At 42.8% G+C, this 23422-nt stretch overlaps 1 protein-coding gene and 2 gene segments (V, D, J or C); all 3 read left to right on the top strand.

Moving 5' to 3' along the window:
• LOC121820038 (uncharacterized) overlaps window positions 1-23422 on the top strand; it is a 234431-nt gene that overhangs the window by 95916 nt on the left and 115093 nt on the right. Inside the window, exon 3 of the mRNA XM_060418973.1 lies at window positions 22694-23041. The gene's annotated coding sequence lies outside the window, so the exon portion shown is untranslated. The remainder of the gene's footprint in view (window positions 1-22693; window positions 23042-23422) is intronic.
• Window positions 4809-5530, top strand: LOC114115785 (T cell receptor delta variable 1-like). The segment is given in 2 exon segments: window positions 4809-4915; window positions 5130-5530. Coding segments are annotated over 2 exon segments (396 nt in total).
• Window positions 19150-20087, top strand: LOC114115770 (T cell receptor alpha variable 25-like). The segment is given in 2 exon segments: window positions 19150-19295; window positions 19561-20087. Coding segments are annotated over 2 exon segments (471 nt in total).

Below are 23422 nucleotides of genomic sequence, written 5' to 3'. Positions count from 1 at the left end.
AATAGAAGAAAGTAAAGAAGAAATAAAGAGCCTCTTGATGAAAGTGCAAGAGGAGAGTGAAAAAGTTGGCTTAAAGCTCAACATTGAGAAAATGAAGATCAAGGCATCCGGTCCCATCACTTCATGTCAAATAGATGGGGAAACAGTGGAAACAGTGGCTGACTTTATTTTTCTGGGCTCCAAAATCACTGCAGATGGTGATTGTAGCTATGAAATAAAAATATGCTTACTCCTTGGAAGGAAAGTTATGACCAACCTAGACATCATATTAAAAAGCAGAGACATTACTTTGCCAACAAAGGTCTGTCTAGTCAAGGCTATGGTTTTTCCAGTGGTCATGTATGGATGTGAGAGTTGGACTACAAAGAAAGCTGAGCACTGAAGAATTGATGCTTTTGAACTGTGGTGTTGGAGAAGACTCTTGAGAGTCCCTTGGACTGCAAGGAGATCCAACCAGTCTATCCTAAAGGAGATCAATCCTGGGTATTCATTGGCAGGACTGACGATGAATCTGAAACTCCAATACTTTGGCCACCAATGCGAAGAGTTAACTCATTTGAGAAGACCCTGATGCTGGGAAGGATTGAGGGCAGGAGGAGAAGGGGACAACAGAGGATGAGATGGTTGGGTGGCATCACCTACTCGATGGACATGGATTTGAGTGAACTCCGGGAGTTGGTGATTGACAGGGAGGCCTGGTATGCTGCACTTCATGGGGTCACAAGGAGTCGGACATGACATGAGCAACTGAACGGAACCGAACTTATTACCAAAGAAAAAGGTTGAAAAGAATTATCTAACCCTTCAACAAAATAAGATAGAAAAAGAACAAATAAAACCCAATATAATCTAAAAGAAGGATAAAATTAAAAATTCAGATTGGTGAGCTCTAAAGCAAACAATAGAAATAACTGTTAAATATAGTTAATTTTCTTAAAATGATTAATATCATTGATCTATCCGTAGCTAGAATTATCAAGGGAATTATCAATATAATAAAGAAAACCACAAATTATACACATGAGAAAATCATATGCAGATTCTGCAGTGTGAAAATGGTAATAAATCAATATTATTAATAAATTTATGCCACTGGGTAACACTATAGAAGTGGACTCACACAGGAGAAAGCTGATTGATAAAACTGATCTGTTTCTAGGTAGAAGTATCAGGGAAAAAAGAAAACACATAAATTATGAATATAAGGAATGAAAAAGCAAACCATACTATAGATGCTAAAAGGATAATTAAAAAATCATTGGTAAGTTTATGTCACTGAGTAAGAGTATAGAAGTCAACCCATACAAGTGGGGAAAATTGACTTTTTGACAAAGGTGCAAAGACAATTGAATAGAGGACAGTTTTATCAGGAAATGATACTGGGACAATCAGATATTTATATGCAAATAATTGGAATTTGGCCTAAATCTCACACCTTCCATAAAACATTGAATTCAGTCTCAAATGGATCATATATTCAAATGTAAAACTATAAATATTTTAGAAGAAACCATAAGAGAAAATCTTTATAAAGTAGGGTTAGGCAAAAGATTTTCGACATGACACCAAAAGCACAATCCATAAAAAAACTTAGATTTCATTAGAATGAAAACGATTGCTCTGTGAAAGTTATTATTAAGAGAATGAAAAGACAAACCACTGAATGGCAGGAAATGTTTGGATACGTTATTTCCATCAAAAGAGTGGTATTCAGAACACAGTGGACTCCTAAACTCAGCAGGAAGAAAACAAACAATCCAGTTGAAAAATGGACAAAGACTAACACAGGCACTTTACCAAAGAGGATATGTAGTAGGGATGCTGCTGCTGCTAAGTTGCTTCAGTCGTGTCTGACTCTGTGCAACCCCATAGACGGAAGCCCACCAGGCTCCTCCATCTCTCGGATTCTTCAGGCAAGAATACTGGAGTGGGGTGCCATTGCCTTCTCCAATGCATGAAAGTGAAGAGCGAAAGTGAAGTCGCTCAGCCGTGCCGACTCTTAGCGACCCTCCGTCCATGGGACTTTCCAGGCAAGAGTACTGGAGTGAGTTGCCATTGCCTTCTCCGATAAAAGCATATAAATAAGTATATGAGCAAATGTTCAACATCAATAGCTGTTAGGGAATGTAAATTAGAGACACAATGAGATAGCACTCCACGACTGTCATAAAGGCTAAAACTAAAACTACTGACAATACCAAGTTCTGGCAACGGTGCAGAGAAATTGGATCACTCATGCATTGCTGGTAGGTGAATGGTACAGTCATTCTAGAAGACGGTACATCAATTTCACATAAACTTAAATATCCACTTTCCTTACAACTCAGCAATCACACTTGTGGTATTAATGCTTGAGAAATTAAAAAAAAACAAACTTATGTTCCTACAAAAATCTGTAGATGAATGTTCATGGTAGCTCTATTTGTGATGGCCCCAAACTGGAAACTGCCCAAACATCTTCATTGGGTAAACTGATGAATAAATAGACATATTATTTATAGATCTTCCTCAACTTATGATGGAGTTATGTTCTAATAAACCATTGTAAGTTGAAAATATTGTATTAAGGAGGAAAAAAGCATTTACTACATCTAACCCTCTGAACATCTTATTTTAGCTTTATTATGCTCAACAGTTACATTAACTTACAGTTGGGAAAAATCACCTAACACAGTTTATTTTACAGTAAAGTATAGAAAAATCTCATGTAATTTACTGACTGCTGAGCTGAGAGTGAAAAACAGAAAGGTTGTGTGGGTGCAGAAAGGTTATTTATGCTCCGTGATTCTGGGGCTGACTAGAAGCTCAGCTCACTCCCATCATCACCTGAGAATATCAGGCTGCATGGTGCTAGCCCAGCAAAAGATCAGAATTCAAAGTATGCTCTCAACTGAATGGCTTTCTCACCACCATAAAGTCAATAAGCACAAGTCAAACCATCCTTAGTTGAGAAAAGTCTGTAGTGATTAAAAGGAACAGACTACTGGGACATGCAATCAGCTAGACTGATCTCAAGAGTGTTATGCTGAGTGGAAAAAAGTCTATCTCAGAAGGCTACTTGATGTATAACACTAACTGGATAGTATGGTTATGATCCATAATGATTCCATACATAAGGTATGATTCTACTTACAGGACATTCTTAAAAGGAAAAATATAGAAATGAAAAGGAGATCAGTAGCTGCCAGGGTTGATCAGGGACTGCAGGGGTGAGAACGTGTGCAAAGGGACATTTTTTAGAGTGATGGGACAGTTCTGTATTGTGATTTCTGTGACAGTTACAAGAACCTACACATGTGATAAAGTCTCATAGACTTATGCATCAAAAAAGTGCCTGTAAAAACTGGTGAATCAGAGCAAGTTCTGAGTTTTGATAAAATTTATCAGTATCAATTTCCTTATATTTATGTCTGTAATTATTCTGTTAATATATATATTTCATTTTATCACGCTACTGCCTAGGCTGCTGTGGGCATCCATGATCTCTTCTACTTAGTTATAAATAATTGCAAACCAGGGCATCGGCTGCCTGTCTGCACTCCTAGGTGAAATGAGACAGAGGAGTAGACATCTCAACTAAGTACACTTTTATTCCTGCATCCCTAGTTACCTTGTCCTAAAGTTAAAGGACTGGCACTGTTTTAGAGAACTTGTCTGTACTTTCCTTTCTACTTGTCTATTTACCTTTGACTATTTTATGTTAATTCTTCCATTAAAACAATGAAACCAGATGGAAGATTGACGGTTACATTCTACATGATCTGGTAACAGTATACAGAACTTCAGTCACCAGCTTCTGTGGTATTGACAGGTACTAAGTGTCTGCAGCCTGTAGGTACCAAGTTTGGCAGGAGTGCATTATAGCATTGTGTCACAGAAAGATCTGGCATGCTTCTATTGACTTTATCTTACAAAGAGAAAAATAATAAGCCACTAACAAGTGAGACTGAACTCTTTGGGCCAATGACATAGAAAACGTGAGGTGAGGACAACTCTAGGACACATGGTCTAAGAAGCATGATTCTACTTTGGGAGGCAGCAGGTCTGAATATCCTGATCCTTCTCAAAGTCTAATAAGTAAGACTCAACGTCAGCCTTACAGCTGGAAGACTCCACAAAATACTCTTGTGCAGTCTGGGAACTCACAGTGCTTGAAGTAATGGGAAAGCTGTACAAAAATGTTTTATTCCTGTTATAATTTCATAACACATAGATAATGGAATACATTCCGAAAGTCAGAAGGACTGATTTGTTATTGTTTGATCTTGAAGTAACTTTTATAGGAAAACCTAACTAGAGCTCTAGAACCCAGTAAATAAGAGATATATTAAGTATTTGGATAAGATTGCCTTTCATTAAAAAAGATGAAGTTCTATGAGCTTCTTAAAAGAGTCATTAGACACTGGATGGAGGAAAGTTGGCATAGGCTAAATGATGACCAGTAAATAGAGTATAAGAAGGGTTCATGGCATATACTAAATTATGTTCTAAATGGGCTGGTAAAGTTATTCTGCTGATCAATTACCAATGTATGTCAACTTGTTTATTCTTCAGTTCTGCTCAACTCAAACCTTTCATGAGAATTGCTTTTTTCAGGTCCCTTTCAGATACTGCATAGGTCATTAGTGATCAGGTAATTTATGACCCGAGAAAGACAAGTAGACAAAATAAAGGTCTGTGGTGAGTCAGACTTTTTCTCATCTGTGCACAGACCACGTGGTCTACAAGCATGACACCTCCCACTTCCTGTTGGGGGAGTCACGCAGGTATTGGGTACTATGTATTTGGGCTGCCAGGTACTCAAAGATACTGAACTCTCATCTTGAGGCAGAACTGAGCACGTTCGTGCAGGGGATTCCATGCCTCATGCCACTCTCCAGTCTGCTCTGGGTGCTCCTGGCCTTCACCTTCTCTGGTAGGGATGCTTGCAAACATGGGTGTGAGTGTTCAGGGTGAAAGGCCTGCACACAGGCGCGTGGTGATTCACAGGGACTTGGGGAGGAAAGGAGGATCAGAGGAAAGCATATCTATTATAATTTCAGTTTGGGTTTTCTTTGGGTCTCAAATTAGTCTAATGCCTACATTATTTTGTTCACTACTTCAGCTTGGTTTCCTGATTTTTTCCACAGGATCTGGTGTGGCCCAGAAAGTTACCCAAGACCAGCCATACATAACCAGTCAAATAGGGCAATCTGTCATTCTGAACTGTCGGTATGAAGTAAGGTGGAGTGGGTACACGCACTACCTTTTTTGGTATAAGCAGCTTCCCAGTGGAGAGATGACTTTCCTTATTCGTCAGGAATCTTCTGGCCTGAATGCAAGGAATGGCCGCTACTCTGTAAACTTTCAGAGTGCACAGAACACCATCAGCCTCACCATTTCAGCCTTACAGTTGGAAGACTCCGCAAAGCACTTTTGTGCAGTCTGGGAACTCACAGTGCTTGAAGTAATGAGAAAAGCTGTACAAAAACCCTAGAGCTTAATAAGAGAGAGACCCCCTGCTGCAGGACCCCAGCTAAAATGCACACCTGCAGACCTCAGACAAGAAATGGTGGTCCTGTGGTTGCTTCATCTGTGGTCTGGATCAGAAGATTTAATTTTAAACAAAACTCCTTCCATGTCATTTGGAAACAGGTGTCCAGAGTAACTTTGTACTAATATATTCTCGGTCTTGAATTTTTGACTTTATTTTTAATTTAAATGTATTTATTTTAATTGGAGGCTAATTACTTTACAATATTGTATTGGTTCTGCCACACATCAACATGAATCCACCACGGGCGTACACATGTTCCCCATCCTGAACCCCCTCCCACCTCCCTCCCCGTACCATAAAACAATCATATGGAACATGCGTCGTCTAAAGTTGAATACTTGCCCCACAATGCATCAAAGTGGCAGCTTCACCTAAAGACCCTCACATGGCAAACATGGGTCTAGTTATAGTTATCTGGAATCATCATGAAAACCATTTCCTAGTCCTTTCCTCTTAGACTTTGTGTCACTGAAGTTACAATCAGAAAAGCGGAACCACTAGTGGTGTCGAAGAAGAGGTCAGTTATTGAGATTAGAACTCAGGCATTTGCTAGAGCTGGAGGAGTCTGTACAAAGCTGCTATCTTTGTATCTGGTGCTGAGACTGAATTCACTGCTAGCCAGCAAGAGTAACATTTGAGGGAAAGATGGGTGTAGACAAAAGCATGGACGAACTGTGACTCATAAGGACATACTAGAACCCTGAGGATAATGGAACCCGCATAACACACCAAAGCTTGTCTCTGAGCTCCTTTAGTGTCTCACAAGAACAAGTGACCTTGAGGAGAAGAGTGTCACCTGCTGTTATGCTGCATGCATACTTGGCCCAAGACGACAGAAGATTTGGAGATCTGGTGGGAGGCGGAAGAGCTGTGTGTCACCAGTAAGATGACGTAGTGGATCAGCAGCGACATGCGTGAGTTGCCACAGTGCCTGGAGCCCTGCACCAGCCAGCAGAATATAAAAATATGGCTACCTCCTGACAAGTGCCTTCCAAATCGATTTCTAGATAGTTAGGCTGGGGCAGTACAAAGTTACTGCAGTAGCTTAACTATTTAACTGATTTGTTAACTAGGCGTCCATCAGTACCTCTTTTAACAACACAGCTTTGTCATAAAGTCAACAGGAAAACTATTCTTCCTGCTGATAAAATGCAATAATTCCTCATTCAACCAATATAAGTTAACTCCCTTCTGCAAAATTATACCAAGTTCATTTATCCATTTTTTGGGTGATGTTCTTTCCTCTTCTAGCTGAATCACACTCTTGCATTGAAACCTGTATCTTAATAACTGAGATACAATGAGAATAAGATTAACTTATATTAGCACATTGTATGTTACTACAGGCAAGAATATGAGACAGGGGATTTAAAAATAATTAATGTATGTGTAAATATATTCATATCAAAATGAAAAACATTAATAGCATTTTACTTTTTTGTTACTGAAAATGACCACATAAGTGTCGCTGGTATTTATAAGTACTTCCGTTACCCATTCCATAACCTATTTGCTTATAGGAAGCACGTCCTATAAGCACTGCTATATTGGCTTCCTCCACAACAAGGTCCTTATTCAGGAGCAATGTTACGTGAAATGCCATAAAGATGAATAAGGAATTCTGCAAGTGGGCCATGGTGGTTTTGGCAGAAGTTTGCAAGGCATTGAAGAAGAATCCCAGGGTCTATTTAAGTGGAAATAATCTTGTCAATACCCACGGAAAAGTGATACATTGTATTCTGGGAAACACCATTTGAATGATACCTGTTTTCTTATCAGAAGCAATAGCAGTCACCAAAAGAAAGCAGTTCTACAGTTCTTAAAGAAAACAAACAAAACTTTCAAGCTAGCTTCTTATGAACATGAAAATGTATTTTTACGGGGATGACCCAGAGGGATGTTGTGGGAGGGAGGTGGGAGGGGGTTCATGTTTGGGATCGCATGTACACCTGTGGTGGATTCATGTCAATGTACGGCAAAACCAATACAGTATTGTAAAGTAAAATAAAGTAAAAATAAAAATTTAAATTAAAAAAAGAGTCTTTATTAAAAAAAATAACTGCCAAGAGGATAGAAAGTCAATTGCAGACTAGTAGACCATATTTGCAATGCATATTTCTAAAAAAGAACTCAAGTGCAGGATATATGAAAAGCTCATAAATCAAAAAGAAAAGAAGATAGTTAAACAGAATGGAGAAATCTTGGAGACCAATTTAGAAATATCATATCCAATAGCCAGTAAACATACAAAATGACCTTGATTTTATTATTCATTAGGGAAATCAAAATAATACCTACCTCCTCTGGGTGTTCCTTTCGTGTCTTTTCTGCACCCTGAGAGTATCAGTGCATCAGTGTAGCTAGTAGATATAACCCTAAAAGTATAGAGAAGAGTAATGAGTCTCCAGGAGAATAAGTGATTAAATATCTTTCTAGAAACTCCCATCGCTGACCTGATATGGAGGGGGGAAAGGAGCAGAAGGTTACAGACCTGGACATTGAAGGAAAGGTAGGTTTTACTAGAAAAAGAAAGTTGATATTTATTGTGCTTACTACATTTCAGGCAATGTAGGATGCATTTCAGATTCATTATCTAATTTAAATATCAAAACTATGATTTTATTGTTCCCAAGTTTTTAATCTGTGAGAAATGAGACATAACTTTTCTAACTGTGATGCTGCTAAGTCACTTCAGTCGTGTCCAACTCTGTGAGACCCCATAGACAGCAGTCCACCAGGCTCCCCCGTCCCTGGGATTCTCCAGACAAGAACACTGGAGTGGGTTGCCATTTCCTTCCCCAATGCATGAAAGTGAAAAGTGAAAGGGAAGTCGCTCAGCTGTGCCTGACTCTTTACGACCCCATGGACTGCAGCCAACCAGGCTCCTTGGTCCATGGGATTTTCCAGGCAAGAGTACTGGAGTGGGGTACCATCACCTTCTCCGATATTTAAAGTCTAAACCACCCTAAAAACTACCCCTAAAATCATGCTTATGTAAAACCTGCCTGGAATAGATTAGATACAATACATATAAACACATATATACCACTCTCTAGTATAAAATTTTTCAAAAACGTATGGACAATACAATAATTTATAAAGAACAGTTGTTTATAGTAACACTGTAATAAAGCACAAACTCAGAAAAAAGTGATCAAGGGTATTACATCTCATGGATAAGGCAACTAATGTTGCCAACTATAGTATTTCAAAATCCTTTACAAAAGGATATATTTACTAATAAATTTTAGTTCAGAGTTTGTGTTACTTTTTCTTCTTTTCTTTCATCTGCTTCCATTTTAAGCTTAACTTCTTCAGCTGTAATAATCATCTCTAATTTTTATTGCCAGGCAGTGTGTAACATCTTAGAGGGCTCCTAAAGAGAAAGACTTGGACTATGGAGAAGCATTTGACCTCAGCGGGTGGATGTCTTAATGGTGGTGACATTACCGGTTAAAACGGGAAGTTAAAGGGAACCAGGAAAGAAGATGCCAAACCATAGATACAGTTTCCCAGGATGAGTATATGAGGACATCATCCACTAACCAGTTAACAGTGCTGGATGCTTTGTTGTTGTTCAGTTGCTCAGTCGTGCCTGACTCTGCGACCCCATGGACTGCAGAATGCCAGGCTTCACTGTCTTGCACTGTTTCCTGGAGTTTGCTCAAACTCATGTCCACTGAGTCAGTGATGCCATCTGTCAGGCAGGCCGGAGGGCTCAGTGAGGTGCATAGCACCAGGGACCTGAGTCATGTTTCCTGTTAGCTGGGAAGAAAAAGCATTCCTTGACCAAATTAGGAAGACTTCTCATACACACCAACCAGAAAGAGACAGGACATGTGCTCATCCTGTCTAGCCAGTCATGTGACGCCAGCTACTCTTGTAACTGAGACAAAGAACTGACTGTATATAAACCGCCATATCCCTTTGTTCAGGGTCCCTGTTGGATTCTGCTATGTCGGATGAGACTTGGACCCTAGTGCACTAGAAATAAACTCCCTTCCTGCCTTTTTGCATTACTGTGGAGGACTTGCTTTCTCTCGGTCGGTTCGGAGATATGGGCTCGGTGCATAACATTTGGGGGCTCGTCTGGGATCTCCGTCCCACTGGGGAGGAACAACCTCCTGGTAGAAGGGGGCCACCTCGTTAGGAGGTAAGAGCTCTGAGCACCGGTGCTAACGTAGCAGAGGCCTAGATTAAGTCCGGGGCCCAGTGCTGGGGAGGCATCTAGGTGTAAAGTGAAGAGGCAAGTCCAGCGTAAGGCCTGGTTCCCGGTAGCATACCGGGAGGGCAGCTGGCACGGAGGACGTCCTGACGGTAAGACGCTTGCAAGCAGAGAAGGGGTTACAAGTGCTGTAGAGAGGACTGAAAGTAATATTGGAGTTGGAGTCTGTTTGTAGTGTTGTTTTCGTGTCTCAGTGTGCTGGCACTGTCTGTCTGTGTGAGTCTCGCTGTTGCTGTTAGTGTTCTCTGTACCCATGGGGCAATCTACTTCTACTCTGCTGTCTCTGATGACTGACCATTTTTCTTATTTCAAGTCTAGAGCTCAGAATCTTTCGTTACTGGTGAAGAAGAGCAAATTGGTGACTCTCTGTTCCACCGAGTGGCCCACCTTTGACGTTGGATGGCCACCAGGGGGAACCTTCAATCCCCAGATTGTCCAAGCAGTTAAAGAGCAGGTATTTGCTCCTAGTCCTGCCGGACACCCTGATCAGACTCCCTACATCCTAGTCTGGCAGGATCTAGTGAGGAATCCTCCGGAATGGCTTAAACCTTCTGTTCTTGCTCCTCCTAAACCCCCTAAACCTCCTCGTCCCTCTTCCCCAACCCCAACCTCGCCAAACCCACAGGTATTAGTCATGAAGGCTTCCGAAGAAAAGAAGGAAAAAGGACAACAATCAACCAAAGCCAGTCTTCCAGGAATCTTCTCTGTATCCTAATCTGATAGATCTGGAGATCGAATTGTTCCCACCCCCGTATGTGGATCCACATCCACTCTTGCTTCCACAGGTTCCACAAGTTTCATCGGGAGAAGCCCGGAGGAGGGCGGAGCCCTTGGCTCCTCCTAGGGAAGGGGGCCCCGCCCAGGAACTTGGGGAAGAGTAAGGGAAATAGCCAGCGCAGCGAAGAAGAAGGCCCGGAAATTCCCTCCTCCACTGTTCACACGTTTCCAGTCCGGGTGGGGCCAGCCAGAGAGGGCGGGAATGGACATATCAGTATTGGCCCTTTTCCACTAGTGATTTGTACAATTGGAAAACTCAGACTCCCTCTTTCTCTGAAAAACCGCAGGGTCTTATTGATCTTTTAGAATCTATCCTCTTTACTCACAACCCCACTTGGGATGATTGTCAGCAACTGTTACAGGTGCTTTTCACTACAGAGGAGCGCGAGCGAATCCTGTAAGCTCAGAAGAACGTGCTGGGGGTAGAAGGAGGCCCACAATACAGCTTAACCTCATTGAGGAGGGGTTCCCCTTGGTGCGACCCAACTGGGACTTGAACACGCTGAAGGTAGGGAGCGTCTCCGAATGTACTGCCAGATCCTTATGGCCGGCCTTAGAGCGGCCTCCAGAAAGCCAACTAATTTGGCCAAGGTAAGTTCAGTGAGGCAAGAGCCAAATGAGAGCCCGGCAGCCTTCCTTGAAAGGATAATGGAAGCTTTTAGACAGTATACTCCTATGGACCCACAGGCAGATGAGTCTCGAGCAGCAGTTATGCTAGCATTTGTGAATCAGACAGCCCCTGATATTAGGAGAAAGTTACAAAAGATAGACAGGCTGGGTGAACAGTCCCTGCAAGATCTAGTGACGCCAGCAGAGAGAGTTTTCAATCATAGAGAGACCCCAGAGGAGAGAAAGGACTGCATTAGAAGGGAAGAAAGAGAATTTAGAGCTGAAGAAAACCGTAAGAACCAAAAAGAGCTGGCTCAGATATTTTTCGCCGGAATTGAAAACAAAAATAGTTTCCAAAAAGGGAAAAAGCTAGACTCAAAGACTGAGGAAAAACCTGCAAGGTGTAAGCTTGAAAAAAACCAATGTGCGTTTTGTAAGGAGACTGGGCATTGGAAAGTTAAATGCCCCAAGAAAAACCTAAAAGAGGGGCCCAAAAATCCCAAGAACGAGACTCCCTCTCCAGACAGTCATATCCTCTACGCGGGTGAAGATAGTGATTAGGGGGGTCAGGGCTCGACGCCCCTCCCCGAGTCCTGGGTAACTATAAATGTGGAGGGGAAACCGGTTGGCTTCATGGTGGATACGGGAGCTCAATACTCAGTCTTAAACCAAAGGGATGGACCCATGTCTAAGAAAAGTAGCTGGGTGCAGGGAGCAACCAGGACTAAACAATATAGATGGACTACAAAACGGCATGTGAACTTGGGGGCCCACCAAGTGACCCATTCCTTTCTGGTGATGCCTGAGTGTCCAGCGCCCTTGCTGGGAAGAGATTTACTATCTAAAGTAAATGCCCAAATTCATTTCAACCACGGGCAAGTGTCAGTTTTAGATGGAACCGGGCATCCTCTTTAGGTCTTGTCTCTGGCATTAAAGGATGAATACAGACTGTACTTGCCAGAGGCCCCAGCGACAATAAGTCCCAAAGTACAGCCATGGGTTCAGAGATACCCTCAGGCCTGGGCTGAAACTGCAGGAATGGGACTGGCCAAACAGAGGCCCCCTATTATTGTGGAACTGAAAGCCAGTGCCACACCGGTGAGAGTGCGGCAGTATCCCACGAGTCAAGAGGCTCAGCAAGGAATTACTCCTCACATACAACGCCTCATAGACGCTGGGGTCTTGAGAAAGTGCCGGTCCCCATGGAACACTCCCCTGCTTCCCATAAAGAAGCCTGGGGGAACTGATTTTAGACCGGTTCAAGACCTGCGAGTAGTCAACAAACGGGTGAGTGACATTCATCCTACAGTTCCTAACCCTTATACATTGCTAAGCAGCTTACCACCAAGCTACGTTTGGTATACTGTTTTAGATTTAAAAGATGCCTTTTTCAGTCTGCCTCTTGCCCTTGCAAGCCAAGAGATCTTCACCTTCGAATGGCAGGAAGACGGTGGTCAGACTCCTGTGCAGCTGACATGGACTCGCTTACCACAGGGTTTCAAAAACTCACCCACGTTGTTTAACAAAGACTTGGATGAAGACCTCCATGAGTATCGGGTTGAACACCCTACCATTGTTTTATTATAATATGTTGATGACCTTATGCTGGCAGCAACTATGGAAAAAGAGTGCCGAGAGGCAACAGGTGACCTTCTCCAAACCTTGGGGACTTTAGGTTACAGGGCCAGTGCCAAAAAGGCCCAGATTGCCAAGCAAGAGGTTACATACCTCGGTTATAAGATAAAACAGGGCCAGAGGTGGCTAACACAGGCTATGAAAGAAGCCATCCTCCAGATCCCTGAGCCGGCCAACCCTAGACAAGTGAGAGAATTTCTGGGAACTGTGGGATATTGCCGATTATGGATCTTGGGGTTTGCAGAAAAGGCCAGGCCCCTGTATGAAGGGACCAAAGAAAACAAAGACTGGAAATGGACTGAGTCAATGAAAACGGCCTTTCAGGAGCTCAGGCGTGCCTTGCTGGAAGCTCCTGCTCTTGCCCTTCCTGACCCATCTAAGCCTTTCCAATTATTTATAGATGAAAGGCGAGGGATAGGAAAAGGGGTACTAACACAGAAGTGGGGACCTTGGAAGCGTCCCATAGCTTACCTTTCCAAGAAATTGGACCCAGTGGCAGCCGGGTGGCCACCTTGCCTCCGAATCATCATGGCCACCGTGCTCCTAGTCCATGATACTGATAAACTGACTTATGGACAGAGACTCTTGGTCTACACTCCTCATGCTATAGAGAGAGTTCTGAAACAACCCCTGGGTAAATGGATTTCCAATGCCCGCTTGACACACTACCAGGCCCTGCTACTTGACACCTCACGGATTCATTTTCAAATGCCCTGCACTCTAAACCCAGCTACTCTTTTGCCCAATCTGGAGGGGGATAGCCCCCTCCACGATTGCAATGAGATACTGGCCGGAGTAATGGCAATACGGAAGGACTTAACAGATACGCCACTGGATAACAGTGAGCTAATATGGTTTACAGATGGAAGCAGCTATGTAAAAGATGGACAGAGACGGGCGGGAGCCGCAGTGGTAGATGATTCTGGATGGATGATATGGGCGGAGACTCTTTCCCCAGACACCTCAGCACAAAGAGCAGAGTTAATTGCCCTGATTCAAGCATTAGAGAGAGCTAAAGGAAAAAGAATAACTATTTTTACTGACAGTCACTATGCTTTTGGCATGGTACACATCCAGGGCCCAATATATCGGGAATGGGGGTTTTTGACAGCTGAAGGAAAACAGATTAAAAACTTGCCAGAAATCCGTCGACTTCTGGAGGCTGTGCAGTTGCCTCGGGCTGTGTCAATAGTACATGTACCTAGACATCAAAAAGGGGACAGCCCCACGGCACGAGGAAATCGTGCCGCAGATCTGGCAGCTCGAAAAGTGGCTGATGAAGATTTTATCGCTCCCGTGTTGGCGATCGGGCTTCCACCCCCAGGTATGGGAACTTTGCCCCCAACCCCTGAGTATTCATCCACAGACCTTGCCTGGGTCCAGGAACGTCCCAACCTCCAACAAGGAGAGGACGGATGGTACTGAGACTCTGATGGTTACTTGATACTCCCTGCTCAGTTGGGATGGCAACTGTGTGAGCATCTACACTCGTCTACTCATCTGGGAGAGAAAAAGACTCTGATGCTTTTTCAAACTGCGCGCCTGCGATTCCCCCAGCACCAAACAACTGTGAAGAACATAGTACATGCTTGTAAGGCATGTCAACAGATGAGGCCAGGAAAGAGGCAACACGCAGGACTGAGGTATCAGGGAGAAGGGCCAGGGCAGCACTGGGAAATAGATTTCACCGAGGTAAGGCCAGGCAAGTATGGTTACTGGTACTTGTTAGTGTTGGTAGATACCTTCTCAGGGTGGGTAGAAGCTTTTCCTACTAAGGGAGAAACTGCAATGGTAGTGGCTAAAAAGATTTTAGAAGAAATAGTTCCCAGGTTTGGTCTGCCGGTGACTGTTGGCTCTGATAATGGACCTGCTTTTGTGAGCCAAATAGTTCAGAGCCTTGCCCTAGCTCTGGGGACCAAATGGAAATTACATTGTGAATATAGCGCACAGAGCTTGGGGCAAGTTGAAAGAATGAATTGGACCCTAAAGGAAACTTTAACTAAATTGGCTATAGAGACTGGCGGGGACTGGGTGACTCTCCTTCCCTTCACCCTCTTTCTCGCACGTAATACTCCTTATCAGCTTAATCTGACCCCATTTGAAATTCTGTATGGGCAACCTCCCCCTGTATGTCCAATATTTGAAGGAAAGAAATTTCCACCTCCTACCTTGGGACAATTCCAGGAGGCTTTGATGGCTTTGGGCAAAGTGCATTCTCGTGTCTGGAAACTGCTCTGGGAAATATATGATGGTCTAAACAAGGGGACTATCCCCTCACATAACATCGACCCCGGAGATTGGGTGTGGGTCAAAAGGTACCACACCAAGGCACTAGAACCTAAATGGAAGGGTCCTTATGTTGTTCTTCTTACCACCCCAACTGCCATAAAGGTCGACGGTATCGGGCCTTGGGTGCATTGCAACCACATACGCACAGCTACTTCAGCAGAGCAGGAAGACGCTAAAAAAGAATGGGAAGCATCTCTGCACCCGTCCAACCCCCTGAGGCTGAAGCTCTGGCGTCGTCGACAGGACCAAGACAACTCGCCTGGACCATCTTATAGATGACCATGTTACTCTGCTCCGAAGCTGCCAGCGTGAACCTGCACCGACCCGTCAAAATCACCTGGAAACTGCAAAATGGACTAACACGTGAGATGCTTAACTCCACCACCGCAATGCATCCACCAAATACTTGGTGGCCAGACTTATACTTTGACCTTAGGCCGGTGGTAAATGTACCTTGGAAGAGGGGCTACCTCCGGAATCATGCATTCTGGGCATGTCCAGGTGCACCCAGGCACAACTGGAAGATCTGTGGGGGGATACAGGACTCTTATTGTAAATCTTGGGACTGCATAACTTCTAATGATGGGTCAGAGACTCCAGGGTACAGAAAGTGGGATGTAGGAAATCGGGACTTGCCCATAGCCAGGTGGCTAATACCACGGATGGGAGGATGGTGGGTCTGTTCACACACGGGGCTGACTCCGTGCTTACACAGCTCAATCTTTGACCCTAAAAAAGAATTCTGTGTTATGGTGGCTGTGATACCAAAGATGTATCGACCAGAAGAAGCTGTATATGATTATTGGGCCCACAAATTGACTCTTAATCAATAAGAAAGAGCTTATAAAGTTAAGAGAGAGCCCATTACTGCCATAACCATAGCAACTATGTTTGGTCTGGGAATAGCCGGGGCCAGAACTGGAACAGCAGCTCTGTCCATGCAAAGTCAAGGATTTAACTCTTTAAGAGCGGCCATAGATGAAGACATTACCCGTATAGAACAATCTATTAGTCATTTAGAATCATCTTTAACTTCACTATCTGAAGTGGTCCTGCAAAACAGGAGAGGTTTAGATCTGCTTTTTCTGCAACAAGGAGGACTTTGTGCAGCCCTAGGAGAAGAGTGCTGTTTTTATGCTGATCACATCGGAATAGTCAGGGAATCTATGGCCAAAGTGAGAAAAGGATTAGCCCAATGTAAAAGAGAATGTGAGGCTCAACAAGGGTGGTTTGAGTCTTGGTTTCAACAGTCCCCTTGGTTGACCACCCTAATCTCCACATTGCTGGGACCCCTATTAGTACTTTTATTAATGCTCACCTTAGGCCCATGCATTATTAATAGACTTGTAGCCTTTGTAAAGGAACGCATAAATACAGTACAGCTGTTCGTGCTTCAGCAACAATATCAGACTGTGTCTCAGGAACCAGAGGAAGATTCCTCTGTATGATCTAAGAACAGGGGGGAATGTCAGGCAGGCCGGACAGCTCAGTGAGGTGCATAGCACCAGGGACCTGAGTCATGTTTCCTGTTAGCTGGGAAGAAAAAACAGCATTCCTTGACCAAATTAGGAAGACTTCCCATACACACCAACCAGAAAGAGACAGGACATGCGCTCATCCTGTCTAGCCAATCATGTAACGCCAGCTACTCCTGTAACTGAGACAAAGAACTGACTGTATATAAACCGCCATATCCCTTTGTTCGGGGTCCCTGTTGGATTCCACTGTGTCGGATGAGACTCAGACCCTAGCGCGCTAGAAATAAACTCCCTTCCTGCCTTTTTGCATTACTGTGGAGGAATTGCTTTCTCTCGGTCAGTTCGGAGATATGGGCTCGGTGCATAACACCATCCAACCATCTCGTCCTCTGTTGTCCCCTTCTCCTCCTGTCTTCAATCTTTCCCAGCATCAGAGTCTTTTTCAATGAGTTGGCTCTTTGCGTCAGGTGGCCAAAGTACTGGAGCTTTGCCGGGAGCCAGCGTGAGGAACTCCGCCCATGGCAAAGGTCATGAGGAAGGAGGCTTGGCATATGCAAAGGCGTGATCAAGCCTCAGGAAACCCCCTGTTCCCGAGCATCTAACCCCAAAACCAGAGTCTGTTTTATGCTCTCACCTACACCTCTGACTTTATGGGGGGCTCTCCCCATAACCGTTTCTCTTGGAGAAGGAGTAAACGTGCAGCTCCAAGGCAATAAAAATTCCTGGGCATGACAAGACTCTTTCAGCTTACGGATTCCTCTGAAGATTATCTAGCCCACCTGTATAGGTTCGTCTGGCCACATGTGATTGTTTATAGCCTCCCAACCTGAGAGGCATGAGATGTTTTAGACTTATTAAAGGCAAATTCTTTTGGGGAGTTAGCAATTATTAATATAGTGGGTTGGTTAGGAATTATATTGGTGAAGGGTTTTTCATTTGTTGTGTCAATAATTGCTGCTAATTCCCTGCTCTGGGTGGGACAAGGATGTCTCAGGTCAAACCTCTCTGCTGACAGACTAGCTTGTGTGACAGGATTATTCATACTGCTGCCACTACCACATGATTGTTTACTACCCCTCAACCATAAACAGCACAGAGAGTTTTGGAGTATTTTGAGAGTCTTAATTAGCACAGGGCTTTTTCTTCTTGTTGAGTCAATGATTGCCGCCAGGCCTCCGTATCCTTAGGCACCTGGGAATATATTAATCAATGTATTTGGAATATAGAAAAGGAAATATAGTAGTTTTTGATGTTAGCAATACTAGACTTTTTGAGTTAATGGATTTTCTCTTTTGTAATAGATCACTGTGCTTTGTTATAAATCACTGTGTCCTTGTTATGTAAAAATGTAACTTTATCACTATCTTAAGACCAAATAGATCTTAAGGGGAACATTGCTGAAAGGATTTTCATTTGTTGGGCTGATGTTTGCTGCTAAATCTCCATGTTCCCTACCCTTATAATGCATATAACTAACATATAGGAGAAATAAGTATTAACCTTTAAGCATATAGGAGAAATAAGTATTAACCTTTAAGACTAATCATGTTAACCTTGGGTTAAATAAATTCCTTTCTTGATTGTAACTCACTACACCCTCACGCTATAGGAATGTAACTTTATTTGGAGGGTGGTGCCTGGTTTAAGAAAAAACACCCTTGGAAAAAATAAGTTTTTTGGTTATCAGAAAGAAAGGATCATAAAATCCCTAAGACCTTTTTATGTGAAGCACCTGATTTTGATAAAGGTCAGGACTGCTGACCACCCCCCCCTTGACTCTGTATTCATCCCTATGTGTAACAAAAGGTATATAAGCAAACCTAAAAATAAAGAAATCGGATCAGTTTCCGGAAAGACTGATTCCCCCATGTCGCTTCTTTCTTGCTCCCTGTTTTTCTGGCTGAATTCCCATCTGGAGCATGGATGCTATTCCACGTAATCCAAGTTATTCAGCCTCTCTCCACTACTGAATCACTCCTGGATCCACCAGGGCTGGACCCCGGCAAAGCTTCAGCTTCAGAATCAGTCTTTCCAATGAATATTCAGCTGAATGCTTTAGCAAGTTTCTTATGCAATAGTGTCCTAGGAAGAATAAGTGGCTACAGAGAAAGAAGAGATATTATTACTTAAACACTCTAAACATGTTTCTATATCAAGACTTGTGTCCCTTGCCTTTGCCGTCCCTACTGTGGCGCTATTACCCAAAACACCTACACGGTGTATCTCTGAACGTCCCTTACATCTTTACCCGAATGTCACCCCTTGGTGAATGCTTTGTCTAAATGTTTCTATTTTCACTCCTAGAGAATCAGGTTCCAGCACAGTGGATGCAGCAAGAATGAAAGCTGGAGCACTGACATCTGATGTCCCACTCAAACACTTTGTGGGGGCTACACTAGCCTCCTTGCTCCCCTCAGTGATCCTGGGTCAAATTGTGCAGAAGCCCAGGCACCAATTTTAGATCCAGCCACAGGGGGGCAGCATCCGCAAACCCGCCCTGCTTTTTAAGATGTGTGAGTAAAATAGGGGTAAGTCTGATTGGCTGTCTCAAAGGGCAGTCACTCCTTTCTGTTTTCTTTGCAAAAGGCCGTGTAGACCACAGAAACGTGTGTGGGGCTGGAAAAGCTTGTGCAAGGGAAACCCTTTAGGAGCAGGCAGATTCAGCAACTCTTCCTGACGAGGGAGACGAGGGAAATGCTGCTCATAGCACGAGTGTTGCATCTGATCTTATGGATGCAAATACCACGTGAGTTTGGGGTTTCCCTGATTGCTTCCAGAGAATTCTGCACAGTGGAATATGATCTGCAGGAAACTGTAGAAGTGAGATTTTCTGATAGAGAGGAGGATGTTGAGAAAAACTCAGAAACTAAAAAGTGGAAAGACGGAGGGAGTTGGGCAGGGAGACATGGAAAGGAGAAAAATACACAAGAAGAATGAGAGAGACCGTTGGGGCTGAGAGGATAGACATGTGATTAGATCTTCACTGATACTTCTCACCGTTTTCTCAACAGAAGTGAACGCACAACAGATAAGTCAAATTCCTCAATTCTTGCTTCAACAAGAAGGAAAGAACTTCACCACGTACTGCAATTCCTCAAGCACTTTTTACAGTTTACAGTGGTATAAGCAGAGCCCGGGGGGAAGTCCTGTCCTCTTGATGATACTAGCTAAGGCTGGAGAAGTGAAGACGGAACAGAGACTGACAGGTCGGCTTGGAGAGACCATGAAGCACGGCTCCCTGCACCTCGCGGCTGCCCAGCTGTCAGATGCAGGAACCTACTTCTGTACAGGGCACAGTGCTCTGGAAGCACCTGCTGTCTGTCCCCAAACCTCACTGTGGGCTCCAGGGGTCGCTCCTCTTCATCTCTCCTCAGGGCAGGGGCCAGAGAAAGCTGAAGTCACGGTATCTATGAAGAAATTGAATTTTTAATTAAAAAAATCCCTGGACTCAGACAGTGTTACTAGATAATTCTACCAATCTTTTGAAGTATTAGCATGAATTATGCACTATTTCTTCCGGGAAAAAAAAAAAAGAAGAAGAAAAGAATCCCTCACTCATTTTATGAAGCTAGTGTTACCCTGAAATTAAAATCAGACAAAGATTATAACAAAGAACTGCAAAGAAACATATTTCATGAATATAGACATGAAGTTTCTTAAAAATATTAGCAAGTAAAATACATCTATATAAAAAGAGTAATATACCAAGAACAAATGGATTTTTTTTTCAAGGATGCAAATGACTTCAAATTGAAAATCAGTTGATGAAATTCATCATATTAACAGGATAAAAAAGAAAAATTACATCATATTAATCTATGTAGAATAAACTTTTGCCAAAATTCAACAGTCAACTATGGTGAAGACTTTGAGAAACACAGGCATAGTGGGAAAGTCCCTCCATAGCTAGCAGTATGCTTACTAACAAAAGACCATATGTGTTTCCCTAAGACTGGGAACGAGGCACGCACATCCACTCTCATCCCTCTCCTTCAGCACAGAGCTAGATGTCAGAGCCAGTGCAATAAAGAAAGTAGATGTAAAGAGAGTTTTGGACCAGAAAAAAAGTGAAACTGCCAGGCAATATGATTATCTATATAGAAAATCTCAAAGAACATACCCCCCAAAACTCTCAGACCTATTGAGTTCAGCAACACCATAGGAAATAAGATAAATGTATGTAATCAACTGTATTTCTACATATTAGCGATGGATATGTGGACCTCGAAATTAAAAGTATAATACCATTTACAATGACTCAAAAAAAAGACCCTGAGTGGTCTTTTTTGTACAGAAAACATGTACAGAAATTTTAAGCTGAAAACTACAAAACACTGAAGAAAGAAATTAAAGAAGACAGATGACAAGACATCATGAGTTTGCAAACTGGAAGTTTCAAAGCAGTAAACATGACATGTCTATCCAGATTTATATACACATGTTATAAAACTCCTGTTAAAATCCATCAGGATTTTAAAAAACAAATACAGGCAAGATTATTCTAAAATTTATATGAACAGGGAGAGACTCTGGAATACTTTTTAAAATCTTGAAGAAATAAGTCAGAACAATCGGTCAATCTGATTTCAGGCTAGAGTCATCGAGGTTATTTGGTACTGGTGCAGGGATAAACACACAGTTCAGTGGAAATGAACAGAGAACCCATACATAGATGCACACAAATATACCCAACTGACCTTTCCCGACAAAGTGCCAAATAAATTTGATAGAAGAAGGATAACCCTTTCAACAGATAATGTTGGAGAAAGTTGAAATCCATTGGCAGGAAAAATTAACCTTGATTCAGGTCTCACACTTCATACATACATTCTTTAAAATGGATCACAGACTTATATGTAAAACGTTAAATTATAAAAGTTTTAGGAAAAATACAGGACAAAAGTTTGATATGTGTGTGGGCCAAGAGCCTTTGGACTTGACAACAAACAACAGTCTATAAAATTTTCTAAAAAGACAAACTAGACTTCAAAATTAAGATCTTTTGCCCTGCAAAGCAACTGTAAGAGCATGAAAAGACAAGCTACCAATTGTGAAAAACTATTATTTGGAAACCATATATTCCACAAGGAAGTAATATCTAGAATATATAAATAACTGTCAAAGCTAAACAGTATTTAAATAAGGCAAACATTTCACTTAGACCATGGGCAAAGAGCTATTTCATGAAAGAAGTATACAGATAGCAAATAAGCATATAAAAATATATTCAACATCATAAATCATTGGAGAAACACAATTAAAACCACAATAAGATATCACTGAGAGCACAGTCTAGAGTTTGTGTGGTAGCAGCACAAAGTGGGGGCTTCCCAGGTAGCTGAGACGGTTCTGCCTGCAGTGTGGGAGACTTGAGTTAGATCCTGGGTCTGGAAGATCCTCTGGAGAAGGGAATGACAACCCACTCCAGTATTCTTACCTGGAGAATTCCATGAACAGAGAAGCCTGGCAAACTATAGTCCACGGGGTTGCAAAGAGTTGAACAAAGCTGAGTGACTCAGGGAGGAGGGAAGGAGCACAGTTCAGTTCAGTTCGGTTGCTCAGTCATGTCTGACTCTTTGCAACCCCATGAATCGCAGCATGCCAGGCCTCCCTGTCCATCACCAACTCCTGAGTTCACTTAGACTCACATCCATCGAGTCAGTGATACCATCCAGCCATCCCATCCTCTGTCGTCCCCTTCTCCTCCTGCCCCCAATCCCTCCCAGCATCAGACTCTTTTCCAATGAGTCAACTCTTCGCATGAGGTGGCCAAAGTACTGGAGTTTCAGCTTTAGCATCATTCCTTCCAGAGAAATCCCAGGGCTGATCTCCTTTAGAATGGACTGGTTGGATCTCCTTGCAGTCCAAGGGACTCTCAAGAGTCTTCTCCAACACCACAGTTCAAAAGCATCAATTCTTCAGCGCTCAGCCTTCTTCACAGTCCAACTCTCACATCCATACATGACCACAGGAAAAACCATAGCCTTGACTAGATGGACCTTAGTCGGCAAAGTAATGTCTCTGCTTTTGAATATGCTATCTAGGTTGGTCATAACTTTTCTTCCAAGGAGTAAGCGTCTTTTAATTTCATGGCTGCAGTCACCATCTGCAGTGATTTGGGAGCCTCCCCCCCCTCAAATGAAGTCTTTTGCCGGGGGCCAGCATGAGGAATCCCACCCATGACAAGGTCATGTGGAAGGAAGCCTGACAAAACACAAGGACGTGATCAGACTTCAGGGGTTCCCCCTTGGAATTTCCTGAGCATCCACCCCCCAAAAAATAAGAATCTGCCTGCTTTTCCACTTTTCTGATATTCTCTGAAAAAAGTCAAATCAGGGCTTTAGTCTTCTGCATTTGAAAGGGATGTTTCAGTTAAACCCCCTCTGATAGCTCTCTAGCTTGCCTAACAGGTTCCTCCTGGACCTCTTATAGCTTGTGAATTGCTTACAGCCCCTCAACCATGAGAGGCACAAAGCTTAAAAGCATCTTAAAGTTACAGAGCCTTTTCTAAAGAGCTATAAATCATATTGGTGACAGGATTTCACTGTTGACTCAATGATTACTGCCAGGCCTCCATATTCTTTATCTTTAAGGCACCTGGGAGGATGCTAATCAATGTAATCGGGTTGTAGAAAAAGATATATAGTAGTTTTGATGTTAGCAACATTAGACTTTTGAGTTAATTACTTTTCTTTTGTTATAAATCACTGTACTCCTTTTACTTGTTATAAGTTGCTGTATCTTTGCTATGTAAGAATGTAACTTTATTTAGTGCTTTCTGAGAGTGGCACTAGACTTTGGGAAGATCAACACAAATAAGTCTTCTCATTGACAAACCCTTATCAGAAAAAAGGCTGTAAAATGTTAATTGGC

Source organism: Ovis aries, chromosome 7 (genome assembly GCF_016772045.2).
Source record: "Ovis aries strain OAR_USU_Benz2616 breed Rambouillet chromosome 7, ARS-UI_Ramb_v3.0, whole genome shotgun sequence".
Taxonomy (NCBI): domain Eukaryota; kingdom Metazoa; phylum Chordata; class Mammalia; order Artiodactyla; family Bovidae; genus Ovis; species Ovis aries.
The sequence above is the reverse complement of the archived record's forward strand: the minus strand, read 5'-3'. Positions and strand labels throughout refer to the sequence as shown.